General features: G+C 36.9%; 1 protein-coding gene across 1 annotated transcript in view; it reads right to left on the bottom strand.

Annotated features, from left to right (window-relative positions):
• Positions 1-19363: 19363 nt before the first annotated feature.
• The window catches only part of Kpna4 (karyopherin subunit alpha 4), a 48983-nt gene continuing 40393 nt past the window's right edge, over positions 19364-27953 (bottom strand). The window contains exons 14-17 of the mRNA XM_020180725.2: positions 26576-26647; positions 25369-25531; positions 23097-23191; positions 19364-21333 (exon numbers count right to left, since the gene is read on the bottom strand). Of these exons, the coding sequence (XP_020036314.1) occupies positions 21235-21333; positions 23097-23191; positions 25369-25531; positions 26576-26647 (429 nt within the window). The 3' untranslated portion in view covers positions 19364-21234. The remainder of the gene's footprint in view (positions 21334-23096; positions 23192-25368; positions 25532-26575; positions 26648-27953) is intronic.

Below are 27953 nucleotides of genomic sequence, written 5' to 3'. Positions count from 1 at the left end.
AACTATACTACAAGCCACAGCAATTAAAAACAGCATGGTACTGGCACAAAAACAGACAAAAAGAACAATGGAACAGAATAGAAGACCCAGAGAAAAATTGTTGCAGCTACAGTCATTTGATTTTCAACAAAGGACCCTAAAACATACATTGGAGAAAAGACAGCCTATTCAACAAATGGTGCCTGGAAAACTGGATAGTCACATGAACAAGACTGAAACTTGATCCCTGTCTTTCACCCTGTACTAATATCAATTCCAAAATGGATCAAAGATCTTAATGTAAGACCCAAAAGTTTGAAAGTACTACAAGAAAGAGTGGGGAAAACATTGGAAGATATAGGTATAGGACCCCAACAGCCTACAGAATGGGAGAAAATCTTTGCCAGTTATACATCTGATAAGGGATTAATAACCAGAAGATACAGGACATTCAAAAAAATAACCTCCCCAAGAATCAGCAACCCAATGAATAAATGGGCAAATGAATAGAACAGACAACTTTCAAAGGAAGAAGTAAAAATTGCTAATAAATACTTGAAGAAATACTCAACATCCCTGGTCATAAAGGAAAGACAAATCAAAAGGACATTAAGATTTCACCTCACTCCAGTCAGAATGGCTATTATCAAGAACACAAACAATAGTCAGGTGCCTGTGGCTCATGCTTGTAGTCGTAGCTACTCAGGAGGGTATAGATCAGCAGGATCTCAGTTTGAAGCCAGCCTGGACAAATAGTTTGTGAGACCCTATCTTGAAAATACCTATCACAAAACAGGGCTGATAGAGTGGTTCAAGTGGTAAGGTGCCTGCTTAGCAAGCATGAGGCACTGAGTTCAAACCTCAGTAGTGCCAAACAAACAAACAAACAAACATCCATGTTGGTGAGGGTGCAGGGGTTGACCGTATGCACTGTTGATGGGAATGTAAATTAGTGCAATCACTATGGAAATCAATACAGAAGTTCCTCATAAAGCTAAAAATAGATCTACAGTATGATCCAACAATACCACTTCTGGGCATATATCTGAAGGAGTATGTCAGGATACAATAGAGACACTTGCATACCCATGTTTATTGCAGCATTATTTAAAATAGACAAGTTATGGAAACAGCCCAGATGCCCTACAACTGATTAAGAAAATGTGATATACGTATACAATTCAGCCATAAAGGAGAATGAAATTATGTCATCTTCAAGTAAATGGATGGAACTGGAGTTTATCATTTTAAATTAACTAAGCCAGGCTCAGAAAGACAAAGGTTACATGTTTTCTCTCATAGTAGAAGACAGACACAAAAGATAAAATATACACAAATAGAAACATGATCATATATATACATGAAATGTCTGTAATAGTGGAACTGTTTGAGGATACTAGGGAGAGGAAGGAGAAGAGAAGAGAATGATAGCAAATAATATCGAAATACATTGCTTCTGTGTAGGAAGATAGCATTACAAAATGTACTGAGACCTGTTGATTAATAGAGGATGGGCAAATGGTAAGAGTGAGTCACAGAGGGGCTAATCTGATTAAAGTACAATATATTCATGGGTGAGATAACAGTGAAACCCCTTTGAACAATGAATATACACTTTAAGCAATGAAGTACAGGAATGTAAAACAAGTCCTGATGGTGGAGGGGAGGGTGAATGGAGAAATTGAAGGAAGTGAATATGGTTGATGTACTCTATATACTTGTATGAAAATACCACAATGAGATCTGATGAAATCATTTTAAATAGTGGGGAGTGGGATAAGGGCGAAAGATGGTGCAGATGAATCTAACCAACGTACACTGTAAATATATAAGAACATGTCACAATGAAACCCTTATACAACAACTATATGCTAAAAAATGTTTAAAAAAGATTCAGGGGGGACAGGTGATAAAAAAGCCACAAATAAGAAAATAAGAAGCCAGTTGGCATAAGATTTATCATCAGTAATGACAGATGCCATCAGACAACGAATAATTTCTGCAACGTTCTGAGGATTCTGGATTTGAATAAATAATCCTGTACCTGAGCAAATTAATGTGAAGGTAAAATAAAAAAAAAAGCATGAGAGAAATTACATTCAAGAACCATTGCTGAGGACGTTACTTAAGGATGAATGCGTATAAAACAATATGAATAAACAAGAAAAATATGGATTCAATAAGAAGTTCATTAATTCCAGTATTACAGCTACGCAACGAGGCTGCATTGCAACAAAAGATGGAAGGCCTGGAAAGGATGTCTCTGGGGGAAAAAGAAGATTGTGTGTAATAAGAAATGTGATTGAAAGGCTGGAGAAATTTGGAGATATGATGAGCACATTTTGTGTGTGTGTGCATGTGTGTGTGTGTGTGTGTGTGTGTGTGTGCACAATTAAAAATCTGAGGGAAAAAGCACCACTAACAAGAAGATGATCCAAATGTGAAGCAGATTTAAGTGTCACATGACTTTGAGCAACTATGGAGCATAAGAAAAACGAACCCTGGACTGGGGATGTGGTCAAGCAGAAAAGCACCTGCCTAGCAAGCACAAACAGTTCAAACCACAGTACAGTTCAAACCAGTACTGTCAAAAAAAAAAAAAAAAAAAGGAAAGAAAAATGGAGCCATTTGATCTTGCTGCTAAAAGTGGTGCAGGGTTTGTGACAATGGTTCTGTACAGAATTAAATACAACCTACCACAATCTTTGGCTATGCAGCCAGTAATATGCACATAACATAATCTGTTTCATTATTCTTCAACTTTTAGGATCAAACCATAGGCAGGACAGAGATGACAATTCTGTTTATGGAATAAAATAAAAATAAAGACAGTGTATAGCAGTAAAAAAGTGAAAATAATAAAAATATCGAACAAAATGTGGCAATAAAAAGGAATAAAGTGCCAAAACATGTTATGACGTGAATAAACTTCAAAATCATTAAGATAAGACAAAGAACCTGATATGGTTTGAATATGAAATGTCCTCCACAGGTTCATGTTTTGAATGTTCAGTTCCCAGTTGGTGGTACTGTTTTAGGATGTCGTACAGTCTTTAGGGGATGGAGACTACCTGGGTGAAGTAGGTCACTGGTGCAGGCCTTTGAAGGTTATAACTGGTTCCAGGTTCCTGTCTCTCTGCTTCTTGTCCACCAACAAGTAAAGAACAACCTCCACTACAGGCTCCTGCCTCCAGGATGTTCTGCCCATGTTGGAGACAAGCAATTATGGACTGAACCCTCTGGAACCATGAGCTAAAATAAATTCTTTCTCTTTTAAGTTGTTTCTGGCAGTCATTTTGTCACAGCAACAAGAAAAGCAACTAACACAGAAAATTCATACCAGAAAAGTGGGGCTGTTGCTGTGACTTTGTCTGCCCATGTCATTCAAAAGCCTTTGGAATTGGTTTGTGGGAGTAATTTGGAAAAGTTTGGAGATGCAAGCTAAAGAAATTCTAGAATTCTAGAAGCAGATATTAATGGGTAATTCTGATAGGAGTACCGAAGACCACAATATCAAGAGTATGTGTACAGCACAGGTCAGGTTCATGGGTTTTAGATGAAAATAAGGGTTCTGTTGGGAACTGGAACAGAGGTTATGTGTGTTACACTTGCTAAAGAATGTGTCTGCGTTTTGCCCACATCGTGAAATGCTGAGTGAGGATGAATGTAAAAGAAATGAACTAATTAATTTGGTGGAGGAAATTGCAACAGCATTCAGGCTATGGCATGGTTAGTGATGACTGCTTTTAGCTAGGTTTACAGTGGGGTTTGAGAACAAGAAACAGAGCAGAAGGATTTGAAAAATGTGCAGTCTGGCTACAAAAAGAGCCAATTGAAAGTGATGGACAAGAAAGGTTGTGGTTGCTAAAGAAATTAGCACCATTAAAGAGAAAACAAGCAGTTTGCACTAGGACCAAATGAAAGATGCCTAAGACAAGGCATCTCAGAAATTGGCCAGACCCCATCCATCACAAGCTACAGGGTATAAAATTATAAACACATCTGAAAGACTCTCCCATGAGAAGAGCATGCCACTGAGACTACCTTGCTTAGGGAAGTGTTTTCTCAGGTTTAGCCACTCAGAAGCTATTGTAGCCAAGATCCAAGGGGGAGGGGATACTGCTCAAACTAGCAGCAGACCTTGGCATCATTCATCCTTGAGATGCTGAACTCATCCTTGAGAGTTAAGGGATTGTGGAAGCTTCCACCAAGATTTCAAAGGAAGGTCTGGTAGGCTGGTTAATGTGTAGCAAGGCCAGAATCCCTGAGGGGAAAGTGTAAACCTGTGAGGGTTAAGCCTAAGTGCTATGAAGACCCCAGGATGTTAGAGATGCCAGCAACAGAGGGTATCTGCTGAGGAAAACTGCAGGCAATAACTGGAGTCATCCTAACAGAGGCTACATGGGCTACAAATAGCAGGGAAGTAGGGGCAGGACTGCCTCAGCCTATTAGAGCTCATGTCACAGCACCACATGCCCTGAAGGAATCTGGTCTTGCTTTGATCTGATTCTTCCTTGCTAGTCTCTTATGCTTCCTTTTGGAATGGGAATGTTTACTTTCTAACACTGTATGTTGAAATTATGTAACTTTCTTCTTGATTTTATATGGGCTTAGAGCTAAGAGACTGCCTTGAGTCTCAGTAGAACTGAGCCGGTTGGAACTGACTTGCGTCTCAGTTGGAACTGTTAAGACTATGGGGACTGCATTTTGTATTAGGACAGAGCCACTATCCTTCAGGTCCTGGGGTGGAATGTTATGGTTGGAATACCAAATGTGCCTCCCAGGTTTACGTGTTTGAGCACTCGGTCCCCAGCTGGTGGTACTATTTGGGGAGGATGTGGAAACTTCAGGAAGTGGGGCCTAGCTGGAGGAAGTAGGCCACTGGGGGCAGGTTATACTGGTCCCATGTTCCTATCTCTTTCTCTGCTTATTTGCTAATAAGTGAAGAACAGCGTTCTTCATGAATGCTCCCATGAGGTTCTGCCCAAGTGCATGAGGCTGAGCAACCTTGGACTGAACCCTCTGAAACCATGAGCCAAAGTAAATCATCCCTTAAATTGATTCTGTCAGACATTTTTGACAGTGATGAGAAAAGTAACAAATGCAGAAGCTTGTCACAAATGGACACATGTCATATAGTTCCATCTAATTAGGTAGATCTATGCAGACAGATTAGGTAGCTCTATGCAGACAGAAAGCAGATTGGTCACTGGGTAAGACTGGAGGCATTGTGGAGAAGTGAGGAGTGACTGCCAAGGGGTCTGAGGTTTCTTTCTGGAGTAATGAAAATGTTCTGGTTATGGTTGTACAACCACTGAATTATACACCAGATAGGTAAACTTCATGTTATGTAAATTATATTGCATTGAAACTGTTAATTATATATATATATATATATATATATATATATATATATTTTTTTTTTTTTTTTTGGTACTGTAGCTTATTCTATCTGCCCTTTTATTTGATGAGGTCTTTTTTTTTTTGAGATAGGGTCTCATGAACTATTTGCCTGGGCTGGCTTTGAACTTCAATCCTCCTGATCTCTGCCTCCTGAGTAGCTAGGATTACAGGTGTGAGCCACTGGTACCTGGCTAATGCAGCAGAGAAGTAAAGAGAAGAAATGAAGTGACGATACCCTATCTTTACATATCAGAGATAAGAAATGGAGGCTCAAATGTATAATTTACAATATGAAGCTGAATGCTTTCCTAGCATGCACAAGTTCCTGGGGTTCAATCCCCACAACTACATCCCCCCAAAAAAGCAAAATCAAACAAATAAATAAAAAAACAAAACTGTAAGGGGAACCAAGAGAAATATTTTTTAAAATAACTTAAACATTCAGAGAGAATGGAAGTGGTAAGTAATATTAATGAGTTAAATATTTGTCTCTCATGTTACAGGCAAACTATACTATCTGAAGTTGTAAAAATAAAGCAAGATACATGGTAATCAGTAACAATAAAAAGATAATCAGTAACAATAAAAAGAATGAAAGTGGGATAGAGAGGAAGACTGTGATTTTCATTAAAAGTACTTTTGTGGAGTGGCTCAAGTAGTAGAGCATTTGCCTGGCAAGCTTGAGGCTTTGAGTTCAAACCCCAGTACCAAAACCCCCCCAAGGAGTCTTTCTGTACTATTATTTTCTTTCCATGGGCTTGTAGTACTTTAATGAAAACACAGCCAAAGCAAAATAGATGGATGATAAAGGGAAATAAAGGAAAAAATTTACATGGCCCCATAAACATGCGGTCTTGTATGAAAATATACTTCACATATTTTTAATTCTCAATCAAGTCCTGGAAAAATACAGGTCAAGTGTAAACAATTCTGTCATGTGACAAAATTTCAAAATCTTATGTCCTTTTATAAAGCCTTTAACACTGCCACCTTGTGGCCACAAAAAATAGTCAAAATTATGTATTAAATATTCATGTTCCATTTCAAAAACAGTCAGGGGCTGTAAATTCTCGCTCCTGAGATCAGGAGGATCATGGTTCAAGGCCAGCTTGGGCAAACAATTCATGAGACCCCCCATCTCCAAAATAACCTGAGTAATATGAACTGGAGGTGTGGCTCAAGCAGTAGTGTGCCTGCTTTGCAAGCATGAATCCCTGAGTTCAAACCCCAGTCCCACCAACAAAAACAAATCAAAATTTAAAAAAATTGTCTTAAATGTCATGTGATAAAGGTCTCCCTTCAGCCCTGTCCTTCAATTTGTCTCCATAGAGAATCCAGTATTAATAATTTCTTGAGAATATTCTTGTCTTTACAAGAGTATCTTAAGCATATTTTATATTTTAAGCATATCTAGGAAAATTTGGGGGTCAAGTGTGGTGGTGCACATGTGTAATCTCACCTATTCAAGAGGATAGCAGTTTGAGGCCAGCTGGGGCAGAACAAAGTTAGCAGGATCCCATTTCAATCAAGAGACTAGGCATAGTGACAAGTGTCTGTAATCCCAGCTATGAGAGAGACATAGGCAGGAGGATTGTAGACCATTAGTCCCCAGTAAAAATGCATGACCCTATCTAAAACAAAAAAGGGCTGGTGGAGTGGCTGAAGTGGTGGAGCACATGTCCAGCTAGTGTGAGACCCTGAATTCAAACCCCAGTACTATCAAAAATAAAGAAAATGTGTAATTGTGTAGACTTTCCTAACAAAAATGCTAAAATACCATATACACATGTATTTTGCTTTTTTGGTCTTTTGATGGTATTTTGAAGATTCTTCTGTATCAATACACAAAAAAGTCTTCCTTATTTTTAAAAGAAGTATAAAGTAGTCCACTTTAAGGATGGTTAGTTCTAGTCCTTTGATTTCTCAAATGATACTGGAATGAATCCAACTGCATTATGCCATTTCACACTTTTTTGTGAAGGATACGTATATTTACAATTTTGGTAGACTTAGCCAAATTCACCTCCACTATGTTTGCACCAAACAGTAAGGTATGAATTTTCCTACCCCAGTGACATTTGTCAACTAGATTCTTTTGATCTTTAGCAATTTGATAGACCACTAATGGTTTCTTGTAGTTTTAATTTGAATTTCACTTATTGTGGAGACCATGTATTTTCAGATGTAAAGCCTACCTTAGTTTGCTAGGGCTACTGTAACAAAATACTGCAAACTTCATCTCTTAAACAATAGAAACTTATGTCACAGTTCTAGAGACTAGAAGTCTGAGATCAATCAGCAGGGTCTTTCTTTTTGGTGGTAGTGGGTTTTGAACTCAAGGCCTCGCACTTACTTGTAGGCAGGCATCACTTGAGCCACTCTGCCAGCCCTTTTTTGTGTTGGGCACTTTTGAAATAGTCTTCCAAACTATTTGCCTGGGCTGACTTTAACCACTATCCTCCTGATCTCTGCCTCCCAGGTAGCTAGGACTACAGATGTGAGCCACCAGTGCCTGGCCAGTGTTCTTAAACGTATCCAAAACCAGCTACCCCAACTCCCACCAGGGACACCAATCATATTGGATTTGGGAGATCCTACTGATCTCATGTTCACTTCATTGCCTCTCTAAAGAGCCTATCTCCAATTAAGGTGAAAGTCCGAGGCACTGGGGCTTAGGAATTTAACATAGGAACACAATTCAACCCATAAGAGAGCCAATTGTGTTTTCAGAGTCATTTATACATTTTAATATTTTATATTTTCTCTGTTCAAATTTTATTCAGTTTCCCATAAGCATCTTAAAATTTGTAGGAATTTTCTGTATATTAGAAAATTGGCCCTTTGTTTTGGATGATTAGAAATATTTTCCTCAGGTTGGGGTGGAGCTCAGTGTACAGTGCTTGCTTAGCAGAAGTAAGGTCCTAGGTTTGATCCCAGAACCCTCCCCAGTGCAATATATACATTTTTTCAGTTGTTTTTTTCACTTTGCTTAAGAGTATTTTCTTGCATAAGTACTTTTGACTTTTTATTGTTTATAAATTTGTTTTTAGCTTCTGAGTTTTTGTAGATACCTAGGAAGATCCTCTCACTTTGCAGTTAAATAATAATTACCCAGGAAATTTCCACTAGTACTGTAGTATTTATTTTTACCTTTATTTATTTGAATTTATTCCTGGCATAAGATGTGAGGTACTAAGCCAACTTTCTTTCCAAACATCTACTCCATTTTCTATTTCTATTTACTGAATAATTCATCTTTCCCCAGTTATTTGAGATGCCACCTTCAGTAATACTATGTTCTTGAGTTTGTCTCTTATGTCTGAATTTTTAAAAATTTTGGTCCTGTGTTTGGGATGTAGCTCTAGTGGTAGAGCACCTGCCTAGCATGCACAAGGCCCTGGGTTGATCCCTAGCACCAACCAACCAGCAAGCAAACAAAATCGAAACCAAAACACCAAGGGTCTGTGAACTTTATTAGTAAGCCAACTGGATATTGTTTTAATTCTTGAGCATTTTAAAATTTGATAGAGCCAGTCACTTTTCTCAGAATTTTCAGCCTTCTCATGTTCTTTTAAAATATCAACTCAGAACTGATGTATTTATTAAATGTCTTTAGACTGTGTAACATTTAATTCAAATCTACCTTCTGTTCAATAGTAACTTTTCTTTCCTATTTTCCCCACTACTGGGTATCAAACCTAGGGCCTGGCGTAAGTGTTCTACTACTGAGCTGTACCATCAGCCCCCAACAGAATTGTTTTTAAAAAATCAAAGTATAATGTATGTCAACATCTCCCTTTTTAGTATACAGGTCTATGAACTTTGGCAAATGGATACATTTGTGAAACTACAACAATCAAGACATATCTCCACTGCCCCTAAAACTTACCATCAGTCCCCTTAGAGTCAATTTGCTCTCTCTGTACTACATGGAAACCATTCATCAGTGGTGTCTTCATAGGGTTGCCTGTTCCTGATTGTCATATAACTGAACTCACATAGTATGAATCTTTGAATTTGGCTTCATATACTTGGTACAATGCATTTGAAATGCATTCATGTTGTACCAGTTTCCTTTTATTGATAAATAATAATCCATTATATGGAGGTACCAGTTTACCCACTCACCACCTGAAAGAACTTTGTTTTCACTTTGGGCTGATTATGACTGATTCAGCTGTAAGCATTCACAATAGGTTCTTCTGTGGAGTTTTCATTTCACTTGAGTAAATACCAAGAGTAGGACTGCTGGTTGTAGAATAAAGTACATGACTAATTTCATAAAAGACTGCAAAACTATTTTCCAAAGAAGCTGAACCATTTTGTAGTCCCATCAGGAATGTACAGTTGCCTGCATCCTCATCATCACTTGTAAACTTTAAAACTTTTAGGCATTCTAATAGAGATCTGTAGTGGTATCATGAAGGTTTTGTTTTGTTTTGGTTTTTTTTGGTGGAACTGGGGTTTGAACTCAGGCTTTGCACTTGCAAAGTGGGCATTCTACTGCTTGAGCCACACCTCCAGTCCATTTTGCTCTGATAATTTTGGAGATAGGGTCTCATGAGCTATTTGTCCTGGCTGGCCTTGAACTTGATCCTCCAGTTCTCAGTCTTCCAAGTAGCTAGGATTATAGGCACGAGCCATTGGAACCTGGTTCAGTATTTTGAAGTTTTTACATGAATTTCTCTGATAACTTAATGCCAAGCATCATGTGAAGCACATGAAAAATGTATTTATCATCCATATCTTTCATATGTCTGTGCAAGTTTTTGCTCATTTTAAATTAGGTTGGTTTCTAATTATTCAGTTGTGAGAGTTTATATATTCAAAGTACATGGATTTCCTGGAGTATCATTTAAAGTTTTCTTTATCTTAATCTGGCACACTTCTTAGGAAGTTAATCCTTGGATAAAATTTGTACTGTTTTTTACCTTCCATGTCATACACACATACACTGCTGTGGAGGTGACTTGCTGTAACTGCTCTGAAGCAGCTGCGATGGTGAGGATGGACTGAAAGAACAGAAGCTGCTCTCCAAGGGCCACTAGGTTCCAAAGATGAGTAACAAAAGTGGACAACTGGAGCCCAGAAGTGTCTTCCTGCCACAACAGTCCTGTCATGTCACTCCGGTGCTCTCATGATAAAACTTAACATTGTGCCAGCTGGTAAAGGAAAAATGTTTAAGTGGCTCTATTCCAGTGCCATAAAGTAGGACAAAAGAGTGGATTTGGAATTTTGAGGAATGGAATTCTATGAGTTTTTGGTTTTGTATTTGTGGTGCTGGGGACTAGAACTCAAGGCCAGATGCATGCCAAGGCAAGCACTTAAATCACTGAGCTACACCTTCAGCCCAACCTTTTTTTTTTTTCCCTTCTTGGTACTGGGGTTTGCGTTCTACCACTTGCACGATATCCCTGCCCTTTTTGCTTCAAGTTTTTTTGAATAGGATCTCGTTTTTGCCGGGATAGGCCTGGACCTCCATCCTATTTACATCTGCTGGGATGACAGGCATGTGCCACCACACTCACTACTGATTGAACTGGGGTCTTGCTTTTTGTCTGGTCTGGCCTCAAACTGCAATCCTCCTTCCTGAGTAGCTAGAATTACAGACTTGAGCCACTGCACCCAGGCTGAGAACTATTAATGAAGAAATTTTATAAAAAGAGGAGTGACTGAGGTCAGCTGATGGCTCATGTCTGTAATTCCAGCAATTTAGGAGGCAGAGGCAGGAGGATCATGAATTCAGCAGCCTTGGCTACATAACAAGACTCTTGTCTCAAAACAAACACAAACACACACACACACACACACACACACACACACACACACACACAGGGTGTGGGCTGAGAAGATAGTACAGTTGAAACATAGTGGTGGTTAGAGAAGTAGGTACAGAGAGGAAATGAAAAGTCATGGTCACATTAGCAATTTGGTCTTAAATCAAGGGCATCTGAACACTAATACTTGTATTAAGGAATTAATTATAGAAGAGGTGGTAACAGTACTGTGGCTATGCTAAACAAATCTTACATTTTAATACATAACTAAATGTCTGAGATTTACTTCCAAATATTTCAAGGAACAGGAAAAATGGGTAGGCCAAAGATGAAACAAGTTTGGCTTTGTGTTGATAATTAAAATTGAATGATACATATAGGATTACTTTATTCTAGTTTTTTACATGCTTGAATTTCCAGTAACTTGAGGGGGGAAAAGAATGTTGGCTTTCTAAGAGCAGAGAGAAGACAGGAAGAGTTAAAGATGTTGGCACCTGAAGATTTAATGTTAGAAAAGATTATTCTGCCTTCAATGTACACATCAGATTGGAAAGGTACCAGAATAGCTCTTGGAGACCCTTTTAATAACTCTTGCAATGGTTCAAGAAAAAAGATGATGGTCACACTAAGGAATAGAAACGGCAATAAGTGAACAGATTCAAGAATCATTCTGGGGAAAATTAGAGGGGAGGGTGACTTTCATTAAGAGAGGGAATAACGTAATGTTGGGGGTAGGAGAGGAAGACCATGGGCTTAATCTTGGACAAGTTGAGTTGTGACTATTTTTCAGACACATAGGTGGAAATTTCCCAGGTGGCAGTATGGTGATTTCAGGGAAAGCTGATACTCAACTTGGAATCAGTGGCGTGTCATAGACAGCCACTGAAGTGTGGTCATTTCTGCAAAGATCAAAGGGAGTTTGCTGCAAGAAGTGAACCTTGGGTTGAGACTTAAAAAGGGAAATATTTAGTGACCAGGGAGAAAGCTATCCTGGAAAAAAAGACAAAGGACTGGTTAAGGATCTGGCAGAGGAATGGATCATTGGGTCACAGAAAAGTAAAAACAAAATGATGTGAGAATCTAGAAGAGGATGGTCAAATGCCTAATGTTTTTGAGAATCAAAGACAAATTAGCCATTTAGTGATATATAGGCACTGCTGACTTTTCAAGAGCTTTATGGGATTTATTGGAGCAAATGAGAGACTGAAATTGGTTAAGTGAATGGGATTTGAATAACTGAAGAGAGCAAGCAAACTTTTTAAGATCTTTAGCTATGATGACAAAGGATGGGATAGGCACTGGGAGGGTGGAGCTTCCTTAAAATAAAAATTTGGGTATGTTTAAGTATTATAGGAAGGACTGTATGAAGGGGAGTAGCTCGATCTAGAGGGAGAATGAGCCATAATTCAGTGTGAATCCTGAGGAGCAGCAGGAGATAGGACTTATGGCTTTGGGATTTCCTTAGTTATGAGAATATGGAGTGGATGAGTGGTACCTTAGTGGGTGTCAAAGCTGGAAGTTGAGTAAGTTTCTCTCTGCCACCTCACCCCACTGAAATAGGAACGGTCATTTGCTAAGTGTGAGGGGGAAGTAGGACATTAGAAGTTTAAAAACTTCTGAATAGTGGAAGTCTAAAGTTGGAGACAATTTAGAAATACTCAGTCCAATATTTTTTTTGGTGGTTCTGCAATTTGAACTCAGGGCCATGCCCCAGTCCTAATATTTTGGATGCTCTGTGAAATGCTCTGATACAGCCTTAAAGTACCAGTGGAGTTTAACTTCAGGTATCGTGTACACCTATCATTGCTTTTATTTATGATTTTTGTTTCTTCATCTATTTTCCTATAATTGCTTTTAATTTATCCACCATGAGGCTGTTTTTATTTTTTTTCTTTCCAATAAAGTAAACTGAGAATAAGTACTACATTTTAACTAGTCTTGTTTCCCTCAACTCCTAGTGTAATGTCTACCCCAATATGGGTTCTCAAGTACTGTTAAATGTAGCAATGAACAAAGCTTCTAGCTTTACTTGCATCAAACTTTAAAGGTTACTTACCCTTTGTGTTATAAATGTTTGTCATCTATCTAGGACTATTTGGTACATTTACGTGAGTTGACTCATTTAAACCACACAATAACTCACTACTGCTGTTTTTCATTTTTCAGATGAAGAAACTGGAGTACATACAGATAAAATAACTTTGTATGGTCCCACAAGAGTTAAGTGGCAGAGTCAAAATTTGAAGCCAGATAGTCTCTATCAAAGGGGTCATTGTATGAATGTACACTTAAGGGTCTCTATAATAACCAACAGTAAAAGAATGGGTAATTGTCACAGTGATGATCAGGACTGCTCAGAATAAAACTAAGGGCATTCCTTGAGCTTGTCTAATTATTTTTAGCAACTAAAAATTGTGTAACTGCTATCCAGGTATAAGCAAGCTTAGGTAATTATGTGGTTATCTTAATCAATGAAAACTGCAACACTAATAAACCAAAGCATTCTAACAATTTCATTCTCTTATCAAAGGCTGCAGCCATCTTTATGATTAGAGCTCTTCCTGTGAAAAAAACACTTGTAATAAGTTATTTCAATAAGTGACATTTCAAAAAAAGATGTCACTAATATTAGAAGACATCCAGGTTATCTCTGCTCCATTGTATAAAAACTAGCATTTATAAAACACGAGGACTCATTTCATATCCTGTGGTTGTCAGACATCCAGATCTGACATGAGGTGAAATATCAAGTGAGGAAAAGGAAATAAAAAGGAAGGGATAAAGTATCTTTCCTTTCTATAAAAGTCTTCTAAACCTCAGGTAAGAGGCAAATTAAAAAATTCCAAATTGGAAAAAAAAGGCTTTTAGAGGTAGTCACTGTAATCAGTTCATCTGAGAAATTGCATCATTATCACAAACTTTTATTGAGTGCCCAAAGAACTCATGGCACCTTCATGGTGTTTACAAAGCTTTCTCTGCTTATATGTTGACCTTGCCCTTCAGGAGCTTACAATCTAGTGGAAAGAAAGAGAAACGCAGATGTGATAGAGCAATGAGTGAACAGACACTACAGACCGAAAACTTACCACAAACATAAAACATATACTGCAAAATGAGAGTTAATGGGGGGATGACTAGGATGGTAGACAGTTCTGGATATATTCCTGACTTCTTGAAGGACATATTATATATACTATATAATATTCAAGGGGCACACAGTGGAGAAAAACCAGGATGCAAACAAGACACTGCTCTCTGCACTTAGGGAGAATTACAAAATGAGAACATGGGGATAAAAGACAATGGGGGAAACAACCGTTACAGTACTCATTAGCACCTCTGATCATGAGGTGACTTAAGATTGGAATAGAGCTACTGTTTAGGTAACTAAAGTTACCTTAGACAATCCTACTTGTTCAAAGGAAAAATAAAGAGTTTAAAAAAGTCTCTTTGTACATATGTAACACGCAACTTCAACTAAATGATTAAGATGGCCAGAACGGCCACTATGGCAAAGGATGCTGTACTGGATGTAACAATATGGGTGTACCTTGAATAAACTGCAAGTCACTAGTTTTGCGCAGAATATGCCTGCTGATGGACACAGCACACTGGCAAGTACAAAAGGAAATGGAGGTAGAAGATACCCAGAATAACAGGCAAGTTTTATAGAGTAAAATGGGGATACAAGCCCTTAAGAAAGAAAATGGTAACACTGTAGGAGAAAATAATGTTATCTTGGTTCCCCCTCCAATTATGAGTCAAAACATGGAAAGTTCCCCTGAGCTGTTAGCAGAAAAAAAAAAGTGAAAAAGCTTAGTGGTAGAGTAGCCTGCACAAAGCCCTGACATCTTCAGCACCAAATAAAGGATTGTTATAAGGCTCAAAAAGAGGAATGGAGAGGAACGAACAGAGGGAACTAGCTGGAAGGCAAGTAACCACAAAAGCACGTAGTTTAAGATTATTAGATATTTTAAAATAATTGTTTCAAAGTTAGAGTAAAATCAAACTGGAGAAGCTCTTGGGTAAAATTACAGTTCATCAAGTTTTCATCAGCTATTGCTATGGTTTGAGTATCTCCCAAGGCTTCATGTTTGGAAATTAAATTTCCTTTATGAGGTGTTAAGAAGGTGGGAACTTAATTTGACTATGCCATTTAGAGATGGGATGTTTGTGAAGTAATTAGGATTGGCCAAGGTGATTAGGAGTGGAAACCCCCATGGTTGAACTGTTGTTTCTGTAAGAGGGAGAGATGAGACACATATACCCTGTCTTGCCATGTGATGCTCTCAGCTGTGCCAGCAAGGCCATCACCAGATGCAGTTTCTTGATGTTGTGTGTGTGTGGCGGGGGGGGAGGGGGGGCGACTGGGATTTGAACTCAAGGCTTTGCACGTGCAAAGCGGGCACTCTACTGCTTGAGACACACCTCCAGTTCATTTTGCTCTGGTTATTTTGGAGATGGGGGTCTCATAAACTATTTGCCTGGGCCAGCCTTGAACCACAATCCTCCTGTTCTCGGTCTCTCAAGTAGAATTGCAGGTGTGAGCCACTGGCTTAAAACCTCTTTTCTTTGAAACTTTAATACAGTCGAACAGATTATAAGTAAATAAGGTCAGGAAAAGGATTCATGTCTGACAAATAACAAAGAAAAGTGAAGCAGGGTATGGTGACTTACACCTGTAATCCTGATTATTCTGAAGGCTGGGGTCAGGAGGACCAGGGTCCGAGGCCAGCCCAGGCAAAACAGTTTGCAAGAGTCCATCTCAACCAATGGCATGCCTGTCATCTCATCTAAGTAGGAGGTATAAATGGGAGGATCATGGTTCAGTTGGACTGGATAAAAAATGAGACCCTACCTCAAAATAACCAGAGCAAAATGGGCTGAAGTAGTCAAGTTCCTGCCTAGCAATAGCAAGCACAAAGCCTTGAGTTCAAACTCCAGTACTGCTACCCTCTACCCCCTCAAAAAAAGAAAAACTAAGTGGAAAAGGTTATAAAAACTTCTCTACAAAGACTAAAACTAAGGGCTGGTGGAGTGGCTCAAGCAGTAAGAGTGCCTGCCAAGCAAGTGTGAGGCCCTCAGTTCAAACCCCCAGTACTGCCAAAAACAGAAACAAAAAAACAAAACTAGAAGAACTGGCAGGCTTCTAAGTAACCTTGAAAAAAAAAAAAGTAACCTTGAGTAGGCAGCATATTTAGAGATGCAAAATCTGTGGAGAGAAGGCAGACATTGAGGTAAAGAAAGAAAACAGGTAAGGGAATGCTGCAGTTTTATAGTAGGAGGTAGATGCAAAAGAATCTGTAGGAACTTTTACTTTTCTTCACATTCAACTACTTTTATACACAAAGTAAAAAAAATTTAGAAATAAGTTTGTCACGGATATTCTGAATGAAACGTGAATTCTACCTCTTCTGTATGACTGATAAGCTAGTTATCACAAAATGTGACACTCCCGTTGACACACTTGCTTTTTATCACATTTTAGGCTTTACAAATCTTCATTTTTTTTCATCTTCCCTTATTAAGAATTAAGTTGCAACATGGAGCAGGGTGTGGTGACATGTGCCTGTAACTTCAGCTATTGGGGAGGCTAAGGCAGAAAAATGTAACCCTACCCACAAGTCAAAGAAGCCAGTGAGAACCCATCTCAAAAAAAGTTGCATTATGAGCATCGTTATGCATACAATTTGATTCAGACATTTATGCAGAAACAGGCTAGTATCTACAGCAGTAATAAATTTTATCTGAACATATTTTATTAATGTGCACATTTAAAAAGTTAAAAAAATTTTTTCCTAAAATGTTCAAAAGACAAATGTGTTAGTCACAAGTTTGCTAGTACAGTATTTGGGATATTATATCAGATGTCTGGGCAAGTTTTTTCCCTCCTATTAAATTATTGGCTGATGTTTAGTGAGTTTTGCCAAAATGAATAAATAATCAAGAAGTAAAAACTATTACTACTCAGACATCTAAGTCTTCAAACTAGTCAACAATCCTAGTAGAAGATTTACACATAAAACAGTAAAGTTCAGGTAACTGTTTCTGGCTAAAGCTAAGTGGGCCTGTTTATACACAAAACATTAAGAAAAGCTGCATAAACATCTTTTTGCATTGGTTTGCAAACTTCAATGAATTTAGATTATTCTGGAAACACTGAAAGGTACTAGAGTACAGATCTAGCCTCACTTGGCCCTTAATAGCTGTGTGGCCTCAGACAACTCCATCATTTGAAGGGGAGGGTTGGGACAGATCATTTGTACTTGAATTTCTTAATGATATAGGAACTGTATGTATGTGACATACAGTTACCTTACGTATGACAGGAGGTAAGCTGGTACAGAATTTTCATTAGATTCTCATAGGTGATCTTGACTCAAAAATAAGCTTACATTATCTGAGATGATCACTTTAAAATTATTCCAGTTCTAGTTAAATTCCCTTCTGGTTGGTAGACCTCTACAATGGCTCCCAGGATTCCCTGGTATACACACCCTGTCCCTTGAATGCAGGATCTGTGAATATACTGGATTTAACTAATCCTGACATCCACACTAGAAGGTATATATAAAGGGAAGGATTTTGCAGGTGTGATTAAGGTACCTATTATTTGGCTTTGGGTTAATCAAAAGGGAATTACCCTGTGTGCGTAACTAGGTGAGTGCTTTACTTTATTTTTGGTACTGGGGACTGAATACTGCCTTGTGCTTAGCAGCCAAGCACTCTGCCACTGAGCTACATCCTAACCCTCAAGTGAGCCCTTTAGAACAGGGCTTAGGCTTTCCCTGAGATCAGAGATCCTCCCCTGGCCTTGAAAATCAAGTTGCCAGGAGCTCTATAGCTGCAAGGAAATGGACTCTGTCATATGAGTAAGGAGGAAGACCCCCCATCAGAGTTAGATCAGACTGTGTCTTTGGTTGCTACCTCGACTGCAACCTTGTGAGGGGCCCTGAGGAGAGGACCCAGCTAAGCTGTAACTGGACTCTTGACCCACATAAACTGTGAAAAAAAGTGTGTTATGTTTTAAGCCATTAAGTTTAAGGTAATTGGTTATACATCAATTAGTCTTAAAAGGAAAAACTTAGCTAACTCCTGCAACTTTTGTCTTGAAGGAACTGAGTCCAGTAGAGAACTGGAAAAGGGTGTTCCATTAGTTGTAGTAAAGGTAAGCCCAAACTATGTGATGTCCTTCTACCAAATTCTTCCAGATACATTTTTAATGATTAGTAAATAATCTCAACTATAGGAATATTCTAAATTTGCTCCAGAACAATGTAAAAAGTATTAATTCCACTGTACCACACAATTACTGAAGCCTTTGAAAATGAGAAAGGAAACAATATTTTTAAATTGTTTTAGATTAGGGCTTCTCACACACCTCAAAGTTCTTTTTGTACTACTTGAAAAGGGCTCAATACTCAAAAGGGGCAGTGTAAAGATACAAAAAGTCAAGGTTTAGCTTATTAATCCATTTTTTCCCTCATCAGACGTAATGATCTGTGTTTAAAATGAACCATTTTCTAAATCATTGCTGAATTAAAAAAAAAAGTTGTGTTAAAATCAGATTAACTATATTGAAACAATTTCAGGCACAGAGAAGCCCATCTTAGAATTCTACTACAAAATTCTACTATGATCTCCTACAAGAGATCACAGAAATAAATAGAACTATCAGGTAGCCCTTATACTTAGAGATGTTATAATCACTCCCACTTATTTTGTGTATAAGAACAAGTACTCTATACAACTAGACTATTAAAGCCTACTGGCCTACCCTGAACCATACTGTTTTCCAAAAATCAGGTATTCCTATGCTTACCTTCCAGTAATTAAAGCCTTCTGTAAAAATCATGCTCTGTATGTAATCATTTGGAGCCAAGGTTGAAGTTCTATTAATACTCAAATTATAGTTCAAGTTGTCTCTTAAGTCTATTGGGCTGGAGAATGAAGGAAGGCCAAAACCTTGGTTTGTACAGGGGAAAAAAAGCACAAGTATAGATGTGATCAGCTGACCAACTCAGTGAGCTAAAATACTAATATGTCCATACTTGAAATTACAGAGCTTATGCAATTTGTTATGTTGGTTTTAGGTAAAAAGCTTAAGAAAGACAAGAAGCTACTAGAAGCCACTGAATTACAATCTAACTTACAATCTAACTTAACATTAATAGCAAAAATAATGCACACACCACACACACACCCCATGTAAAACATTGCTTTAAGTTTTAATGTTTATTTCCCCAAGACAGCCTAGCCTGCACTCTACTTGGATAAATTTTACAAGCTAGTTTTCTGCTGTTTCTAGTTTTAAATTTTAACCATGTTTCTGATGACAAGGAATGCTGCAAAAATACTCTAGTTCAACAAAGAGTTATGATCACAAAATAATTTTTATCCATTCTACAGTGTTTCAGAATTACCAGTTGATTTTTAAACACAAAGTAGATATAGATGCTAATGGTGGCTAATCTGGTATGTTTCTTATAGCAAACTGTTGTTCATGCAACACTTGTGCTCAAAGGGGAAGGCACAGGATTTCCTACAATGAGCCACCTTATAAAGAGTTCTTTTTGTACAAATTAATTTATGTCACATTTAATTTAGTGTGCATGACCTCAAAACTGAGGTAGTATTCCAATTTATAAAAACCACTTGCATAACTTTTATGCAAGTTTTAAAAATACAAAGTTTTCTCCCTAAAGTGGCTCAAAATAGATTGTTCATGGCTGCCTACATCTAAGATAAAAAGATTCTAAAACAATTGAACAGATTAGGCATATTATTAAAGGTGTTCAAACCATTACTTGATTTGTACATCTACTCAAACCTCTTCATCGGTCTTTATTCAGCAGTACATATGCACCAAATTCCATTTTAGAAGTTTCCATATCATTTTCATAGAAAACAAAGTTTGAAAACAAGTAACATTTAAACACAGCACGGTATTCTATCACAACTGAAACTTTTTTCTTCTTCTTTACAGGACTCAACGAAATCTAAAAATGAACTATGCTGTAGATTTACCTCATGCAAAGATCTTTATGTTATCTTTGAAAATGAAAAGGATGGCCTTTTAAGCACATTTTTACTGTTTTATACTATTATGGCAACTTGTGTACTGCAACAGTCTATTTTGAGGGAAATTTATGATTTTTTTCATGCAAAAATCTACACAAATTAGTTTTGATGATATGGAAAGCTTTTCATAGCATCAAACATTCATCTGGTGCAAATGCACAGGGAAACCTTCCTGAAGTTTTTGACTTGCGAAGCAACTAAAAAAAAGCCATACTAGGTAAAGTAAATAAAAACTAAACAAAAAAAAAAGGGGGGAGGGAAGGGTAGCTGGGGAATAGAAAACACGGACTGCAGAGTAAACCAATGTCTGCTGCTAAACCGGTCTTTGTTTTCATGTCCAGTGTACATTAACACTTGTGATCTCAATTTGATGATTTGCTAGGTTTGTTATCAACCCCCTGAAGGCGAATCAAGCTTGCATGCGTTCACATACAGCACCACAACCACACTCTCGTACACAGTCACTCCAGGACTAGGAGTCTGCTTCATGAGTGAAGAGCCCTAGATTTGAAAGATGAACCTGGCTATCACTGAGCCAGACATTCATTCAACATTGTCCATTCACACACTGCTTCATAGCAAGGCCTGGGCTCATTTTCCTTGACTTATATGGCATTCTACTCTCTTTTATGCTTACAAGGCTTGAAGATGACAGTACTTCACTTTTCCCTCAATTGATAGAGTAAGTCAATGTTCCTTCTCAGGCACTGAAGATCTGTGACCTGTAGCCCTTTTTACTTGAACAACCTAAATAAGCATTCATGTAAAGTTTCGTTACATTTTGCCATTCATTCTCACTCGCACCCACTCGCCATCTTGACCTCATTTGGGCATTTTCTGTGATTCCAAATGAAATCTTCACATTTTCTTTCCCGATTTAATGCAGCAGCAGATCCCATGAGCCAAGCTTGATGGATCAAACCTTTTTATATATATGTATATATATATATATGTATCTCAGTGCTGCATTGTACCTAACTTCCACAACATCTTTCTAAAACTGGAACCCTTCTGTTGGTACATTGGCAGATGAATTGAAACCAAATGTTCCACCTTGAATTGCCTCTGGAACAAGGCTAGGATCTTCATCAATCTAGGGGAACAGAGAAAAAAAAAATATGATTAGTTTAAGGTATACAAAAACAACATTATTATAATATTTTCATTACCTTTTAAAAAGTAGAGGAGAGCTAAGTGGTAAGTGCCAACAATGTACTACCATCCTTTAGAAAGCTGAAATACTTTATAAAGGCTTTTTCTTAAGGGATACCAAACTGAAACTTAATACGAAAGATGGAAATCTTTCAAAAGAGAATGTAGCATGAAGTGGAAGTTGTCTCAATTCTCAAACTGACAGGATATACAATCAGTACTCACTACAATTTCATCTGTAAGGGTGCTAGCTTAAAAAAAAATAACCCTACCACTCTTAGAGAGTGCATTCTTTGGGGTTTTTTGGTGCTGGGACCAAGATTTTGTGTGCATGCTAAGCACATACTCTACCATTGAGCTATACACCAGCCTGGTTATCTTTCTTTCTTTATATAGGAAATTATATTATAAGAGAAACAAAGAGCTTCAGGCTGAGGTACTAGAAATCATAAGCCCTTGTCACACTATTAATAGTAATTAGTCAGCCAACCGAATTACGTAGGACTCCAAAATTTCGTTTTAAGACATGCAATTAAAGCTATTCTTAAGAATATGCTTTTCCTGGATTTTATTTCTGATTTATTTAATTGGCATTATATTCTAAATAGGATTTAGTTAGCATGGTTATCTCTATGAAAATAGGCATTAACAAAGGGTTTAATAACATTCTATTCTTTTTTTAATAATGTAGAAAACATGTGGTATAAAATTCAAGTCTTTAAAAAGCTGAGAAGAGCTGGTGGAGTGGCTCAAGTGGAGAGCATCTGCCTAGCAAGTGTGACACCCTGATTAAGTCCCAGTCCCAGTACCATACACACACACACACACACACACACAAAGCTAAGAAAATCATTCAAGCTGGGTGTGGTGGGGCATGGCCCGTAATCCTCTCAGAAGACTGAACAAAGAGGATTAAGAGTTCAAGGCCAACCTGAGTTACATAGTCAGACTGTGTCTCAAAAAAACCTAAAATAGAATAAAGATATCATATAAGAAATCCAGTTAGATACTGTTAACTGTATCTAACCATTATAACTTTCTTTTTTGTTTGAACTCAGGGCTTCTGGCTTGCTAGGCAGATGCTTACCGCTTGAGTCACATCTCTAGCCCTAACCTTTATAATTTATGAAAGAGCAATTGCTCTTAGATTTAGTTTTCTAAAAAGACAATATAAAATAATACTATTGTAGAATGACAGTTTCAAGATATTTTGTATACTATACCTTACATGTCTTATCTTTTGTGGTGACTTATTATTTTCATTCTATTATTATCTTCATATTTGGTTTTAGTCACCAAAAAAATTTACAATAACATTTTCAAATGTGGATCAAGCAAGCAATTAGTTTTCACAAAAGATTTATTTCAGGATATACCAGTATCACTGATCTTTTTGTTTATAAATATGCTATCCCATTATTATCAATTAAAAACTATGAGAACTATGAATAATTCAAGAAAATAAACTCTGATATACCCACTGTCAAAAAAAATCCTTACTTTTTTGTTATCACATCTAAAATGTCCTGAAGGGATTTTAAGTTTCCCAAAGCAAGTGACATTACTGTCACATACCTATTTTAATTCTATTACAAGAATACATGTATATGTAACATACCTATACTATTCTCTCTATATATACTATTATACACTATATTTATGTTAGCATATAAAACTGAGAAAAACTACAAAACTATTAAATACATCATCTGAAGAGAAGAACTGATCAATGATCTCATAGGCCAATTTGTAGATGTCTTCATTTTCATGATTCTGAAGTTGTTCAATTTTCTCCAGTCCTGCAAGAAATTTTATGAAGTAAAATAATAGTAACTAAAAAGTAGTGACAAGTATAATTGTGGAATACATTATACATTTTTAGCATTTCAAAATTTTTAGGTTACAATTCTTATAATCTACTGTATAGTGAATCTTAAATACAAGAAGATTTATTCCAAGGATATAGCATATTTATCTTTAAAATGACATTCTGAGTGTCTAGCAGCATGTAAATGTGTAAGTAAACAATGGGATGTCTATTATGCAGAATATTACATACCCATACTCATAAAGAATAATACATAAAATTGCTTTTGTTTGTTAAAAATAAAAAAACAGAATCTTCATACTTTCTAGTATCTGCCAAGTTTTTCTACTGAACATGCATAAAAAAGAATTTAAAGATATTGGCAATAAACAAATAATATGATGTTTAAGATACCTATTAAGTATACTGAAAATTACCAAGATCAGCCAGAGTTGAAACTTGAAATCTGAGAAAGTCTAAGTTTCCCTTTCTCTCAATCAAATCTCAAAAACCTCAGCCTATGCATTTGTTAAACTATTTATTTACTTATTTTGTGGCCCTGGGATTTGAGCTAGGGCCATAAGCTTGCAAGGCAAGTGCTCTACTACTTGAGTCATGCCCCAGCCCTTTTGCTTTATTTTTCAGATAGGGTCTTGTACTTGTCCAGGCTGGCCCGGGACCCGGATCCTTCTACATAGCTTGGATTACAGGCATGTACTACCACACCTGGCTTTTTTTTTTTTTTTTTTTGAGATAGAGTATTGCTAACTTTTTATGCTTGGGTTGTCTTCAAACCACAATCCTCCCATCTTCACCTCCCATGTAGCTAGGATTACAGGTGTATTCCACCATGCCTGGCCCCGATTTCCAGAATCATCTCCACTTTTGTCTATATTATTACTGCCTTCACTTATTGTGGTCTGACTACTACCAGCTTTCCTAATTGGTCTTCCTGCCTTCTATCTCCAAAGACCCTGCTGCCTAACATCCACCCAAAATACCAACTCCCTAGGTTAAAATCCTCCGGTGGCCTGTCATACCCTATGGCAGAATCCATAGGGGAGCTTATGAAATACATTTAAAAAATAGTAATTAAGATGCATTTACAATGCAAAGACAATCAAACCCAAGTATCAAAAATAATCAACTATGCTTGTTATTTATTTTGCTGACATTCCCAAGTTTGTTCCCTAACACTATCCCCCATATCTCCTATTTCTAACTTGATAAGTATGCACTATTTTCTGTTGTTCTATTTGTTACCTTAATAACTTCAAGGTAATAACTATTTTTTATCACATTAGTTTTCAAGTCTCTTAACTCCCCCACTGAGTTGATAACCTTTCCTTTTGTTCACTTTCAATTTCAGTCAGAAATATCTTTACTTCTATGTGCATCCTGGCTGACTACATTCTGTTCCACAGCCACATTTTGGGACTTCCATTTTCTGCCATCATGTTAACACTGAGTATTAAGAGCTAGCATGTGTTATTTACATTCTATGTGGCTCTGGTACATAGAACTGGTAACTAATGCCCTACAGAATAAAGTATTTGCTGTTCTACAAAGCTTGCAAAACTCCACAGGGGTCTGGTTATTGGCTACTCCTCTAACTTCATCTCTTGGCAGTTTCTATCCCATATTTTGATTCAGCAACACTGAACTACTTATAATTTGCTGAATGCTATTTCTCACCTCAGACTTTCCTCATGGTGTTATCTCTGCCTGGAACACCTTTCATCCCTTTTTTACTTTATTAATCCTTATTCATCTTTCAAAATCCAGCTCAGGTGTCACTTCCTGCTTCTTCCAGGATGGATTACGTATCCCATTTTGTTGTACATTTCTATTAGGGTAATTAGCACATTAATCAGTTCATAATTATCTTCAAGTCTAGACTACATGCCTTGAGGGCAAGGACTGTGCTTTATTCACCACTGTCTTTCCAGTACCTTGGCACAGTGCCTGTTCAATATATGGCAACAATTCAGTTACCTAAGCATATGCAAGAGGCTGAGCAGGACTGTACATATAGAAAATAGAATTTACTTTATTCTGTTACTTGATTATCTAAGATAGAAAAATACAGAAGTGCTGTATTAGTCAGAAAATAAAGGTAGTTATAAAAATAACATTAAAATATGAAACAGCAACTTATAATAAACTTACCTCCACATTCTTCTATAAGATTGGCTATGGTTTCCGCCTCATCTTCAGCCATTTTTAATATATTACTTAGTCCATCAAGTACTACTTGAACAACTTGTGCATCTTTTACAGTCAGCAAGTTGCAAAAAGGTGGGATAACATTTTGTTGGATAAGGTAGGCTACCTGAAAAATAGACATGGTGAGATAATAAAATGTAAATCAACTTTCTGTATCATAATATTTTACAAAAACAATTCTAACTTTTACATTTTGAATATGGAAGCATGACTTCATCTCTTGCATGTTAATTAGACTATATTATTAATCTAACTTCCTTCTTTTTAAGATAGCAAGTTTATTTGTCTTGAATTTTGGGGGGGACTACAGTGAAAATGAAGGCACTACTCTATGTCATATTGAACACATTGTGTGGTACTGGGGTTTGAACTCAGGGCCTCATGCTTGTTGGGCAGGGGTTCTCCACCAGCCCAGCACCATAATAAACATTTCTTTGACCTAAAGAGCACTTCCTTCCAAGATCCTTTCCAACTCAGGAGTAAGAAGTTATGAAATCAATTAAGAGGCTAAATGCTATTTTTAAAGAACTGTGATGGTTTAATGTGACAACATCCATTGGCCCTTTGCTGTAACATTTATCACTCTCCTAAGAGGTGAGAGGTGCTCGGGGACTTCTCAGTCCACTGTTGTACTGGTTTCATCATATTTTCCAGTCATTTACATATTGTCACTTATATTACTATTTCCTTGCATTCCACTTCCATTCTGCTATGTTCCTATTTAAATGGATTCATTATGTAGCACCAGTCCACAGCTTTGAGTTATCAATTTATTGACAGTGAGCTCCCAATTCTTCCTCATTACGTGCTCTGCAAAGCAAATCTGAGACTTTTAACACCACTGGTGCTCTGCAACATGGCACAATAGTAAGCTCTGCCACCTGTACCAACCTGAGAGTGAGTGTCTGTTTAAACTTCATGCCCTAAGAACCTCACATTCCTCACCCTAGTTCCTGGTCCCAACTGTGTCTGGCTGAATTTAATTTCTCATTTGTTTTGCTGCTGGTAAATTTATTTGTTCTTATTGGGAGATTTGGAAAATATTTTTTTCAAAAAATATAATTTGCTTAAATCTAAATGTTACAATTATCTGCAATGTTATATGTATATTTCTAACCAGTTTTAAGAAATAATTTAAAGCTCAACTTACTTGATCTTTCCTTCCACTAATTGTTAAGTTACTTATGGCCCAAGCAGCTTCTTTCTGAGTGCCAAAATCCCCCTGAAAAAAAGCAAAACAAAAGGCTACTAATTGCAATATAGGGTAAAGTGGAAAAGATGTTTTCTGAAATGAATTTTCAACTGTTTATCCTCCCAGGTTTCCTCTGAGTTTTTTCTATGTACATATGTAATTTTTACTTATTAAGATAAGCCTTGAACTACAAACAAATCTACCACCTAAAGCAAATCGAAATTTCATTATGTGAACTCTCCTGGAAATAAAAAATTGATTTGATACTACTATTCAACAATATAAGATTCAATGAAAATCAGCAAGTAAGATTTTCGGAAGTCTAATTTCATTACAAAAATACCGACTGAATAAATATTTTACATGTGTAAATAAACTTCGTAATTCACCTTTGAGTATTTACCTTAGAAAGTAATTTAAAACAATAATATGTATCTTCTTGTAAATGGTTATAGCACCATAACAAGCAAAAAGTAAAATCAACTAAAATTCTCACTAGGGGCCATAGTTGACTAATTATAGCAAACTTATTCAATGAACTAATAAACAGCTATTAAAAATTAAGACTAGCAACTTGGAAAAATGGTATGCTACACAAAGGAAAAACCATAAGAGAAATGTAAATTAAAATGGCATTGAGCTATCTTTTTGTATTTATCAGGCTGAGAAAATCCAAATATTTGTCAGTGATGCTGGTAAGAGTGCAAAAGGGTACAGAGGGAGTTGGCATTATACAGTATAACTTATATATGTGTTTATCTGTAAACTCAGTAATCCTAAATATAACTTGGAAAAAAAGTGTATCATTATTTTTAGAACTTAACTGAAAATATATCAAATGGGCATTAATAACAGATGGACTGAATATATTATAGTGCACTCATGTAATGCAGTACTACGTAGCCACAAGAATGAGCGAAAAACAAGTAAGGAAGCTTACTATTGAGTACACAGGGGTGATGTCTAGGATATATATTTCTAAAAGAAGTAATGTGAGAAGAATACACATTTTTTTCTGTGTAAGAAAGTGTGGAAATAAGCAAATATGCATTTTGTATATTTAATAAAACTAACAAAATGATTATCTGTAAAGGGAGACAGAGAATCGGGAGAAAGGGACAGAAATGGAAATTAGACCTTTACATGTGCCTTAAAATAAGTATTTAACAAAAATTAAAACAAAAACAAAGTAACTGCCCCCAAATCTGTATCAAGTTTGTAGCTTAACTAATTAGCCTCAGAACCACACACATACAAAAACAGGTAAATAATTTCAAGTGACACATGAAATACATTTTTGATGAAATATACCCTAAAGTAAAAAAAAAAAAAAAAA

This window comes from Castor canadensis, chromosome 5 (assembly GCF_047511655.1).
Source record: "Castor canadensis chromosome 5, mCasCan1.hap1v2, whole genome shotgun sequence".
Classification (NCBI taxonomy): Eukaryota; Metazoa; Chordata; class Mammalia; order Rodentia; family Castoridae; genus Castor; species Castor canadensis.
Note: the sequence above shows the minus strand (reverse complement) of the source record. Positions and strands in the feature narration are given on the sequence as shown.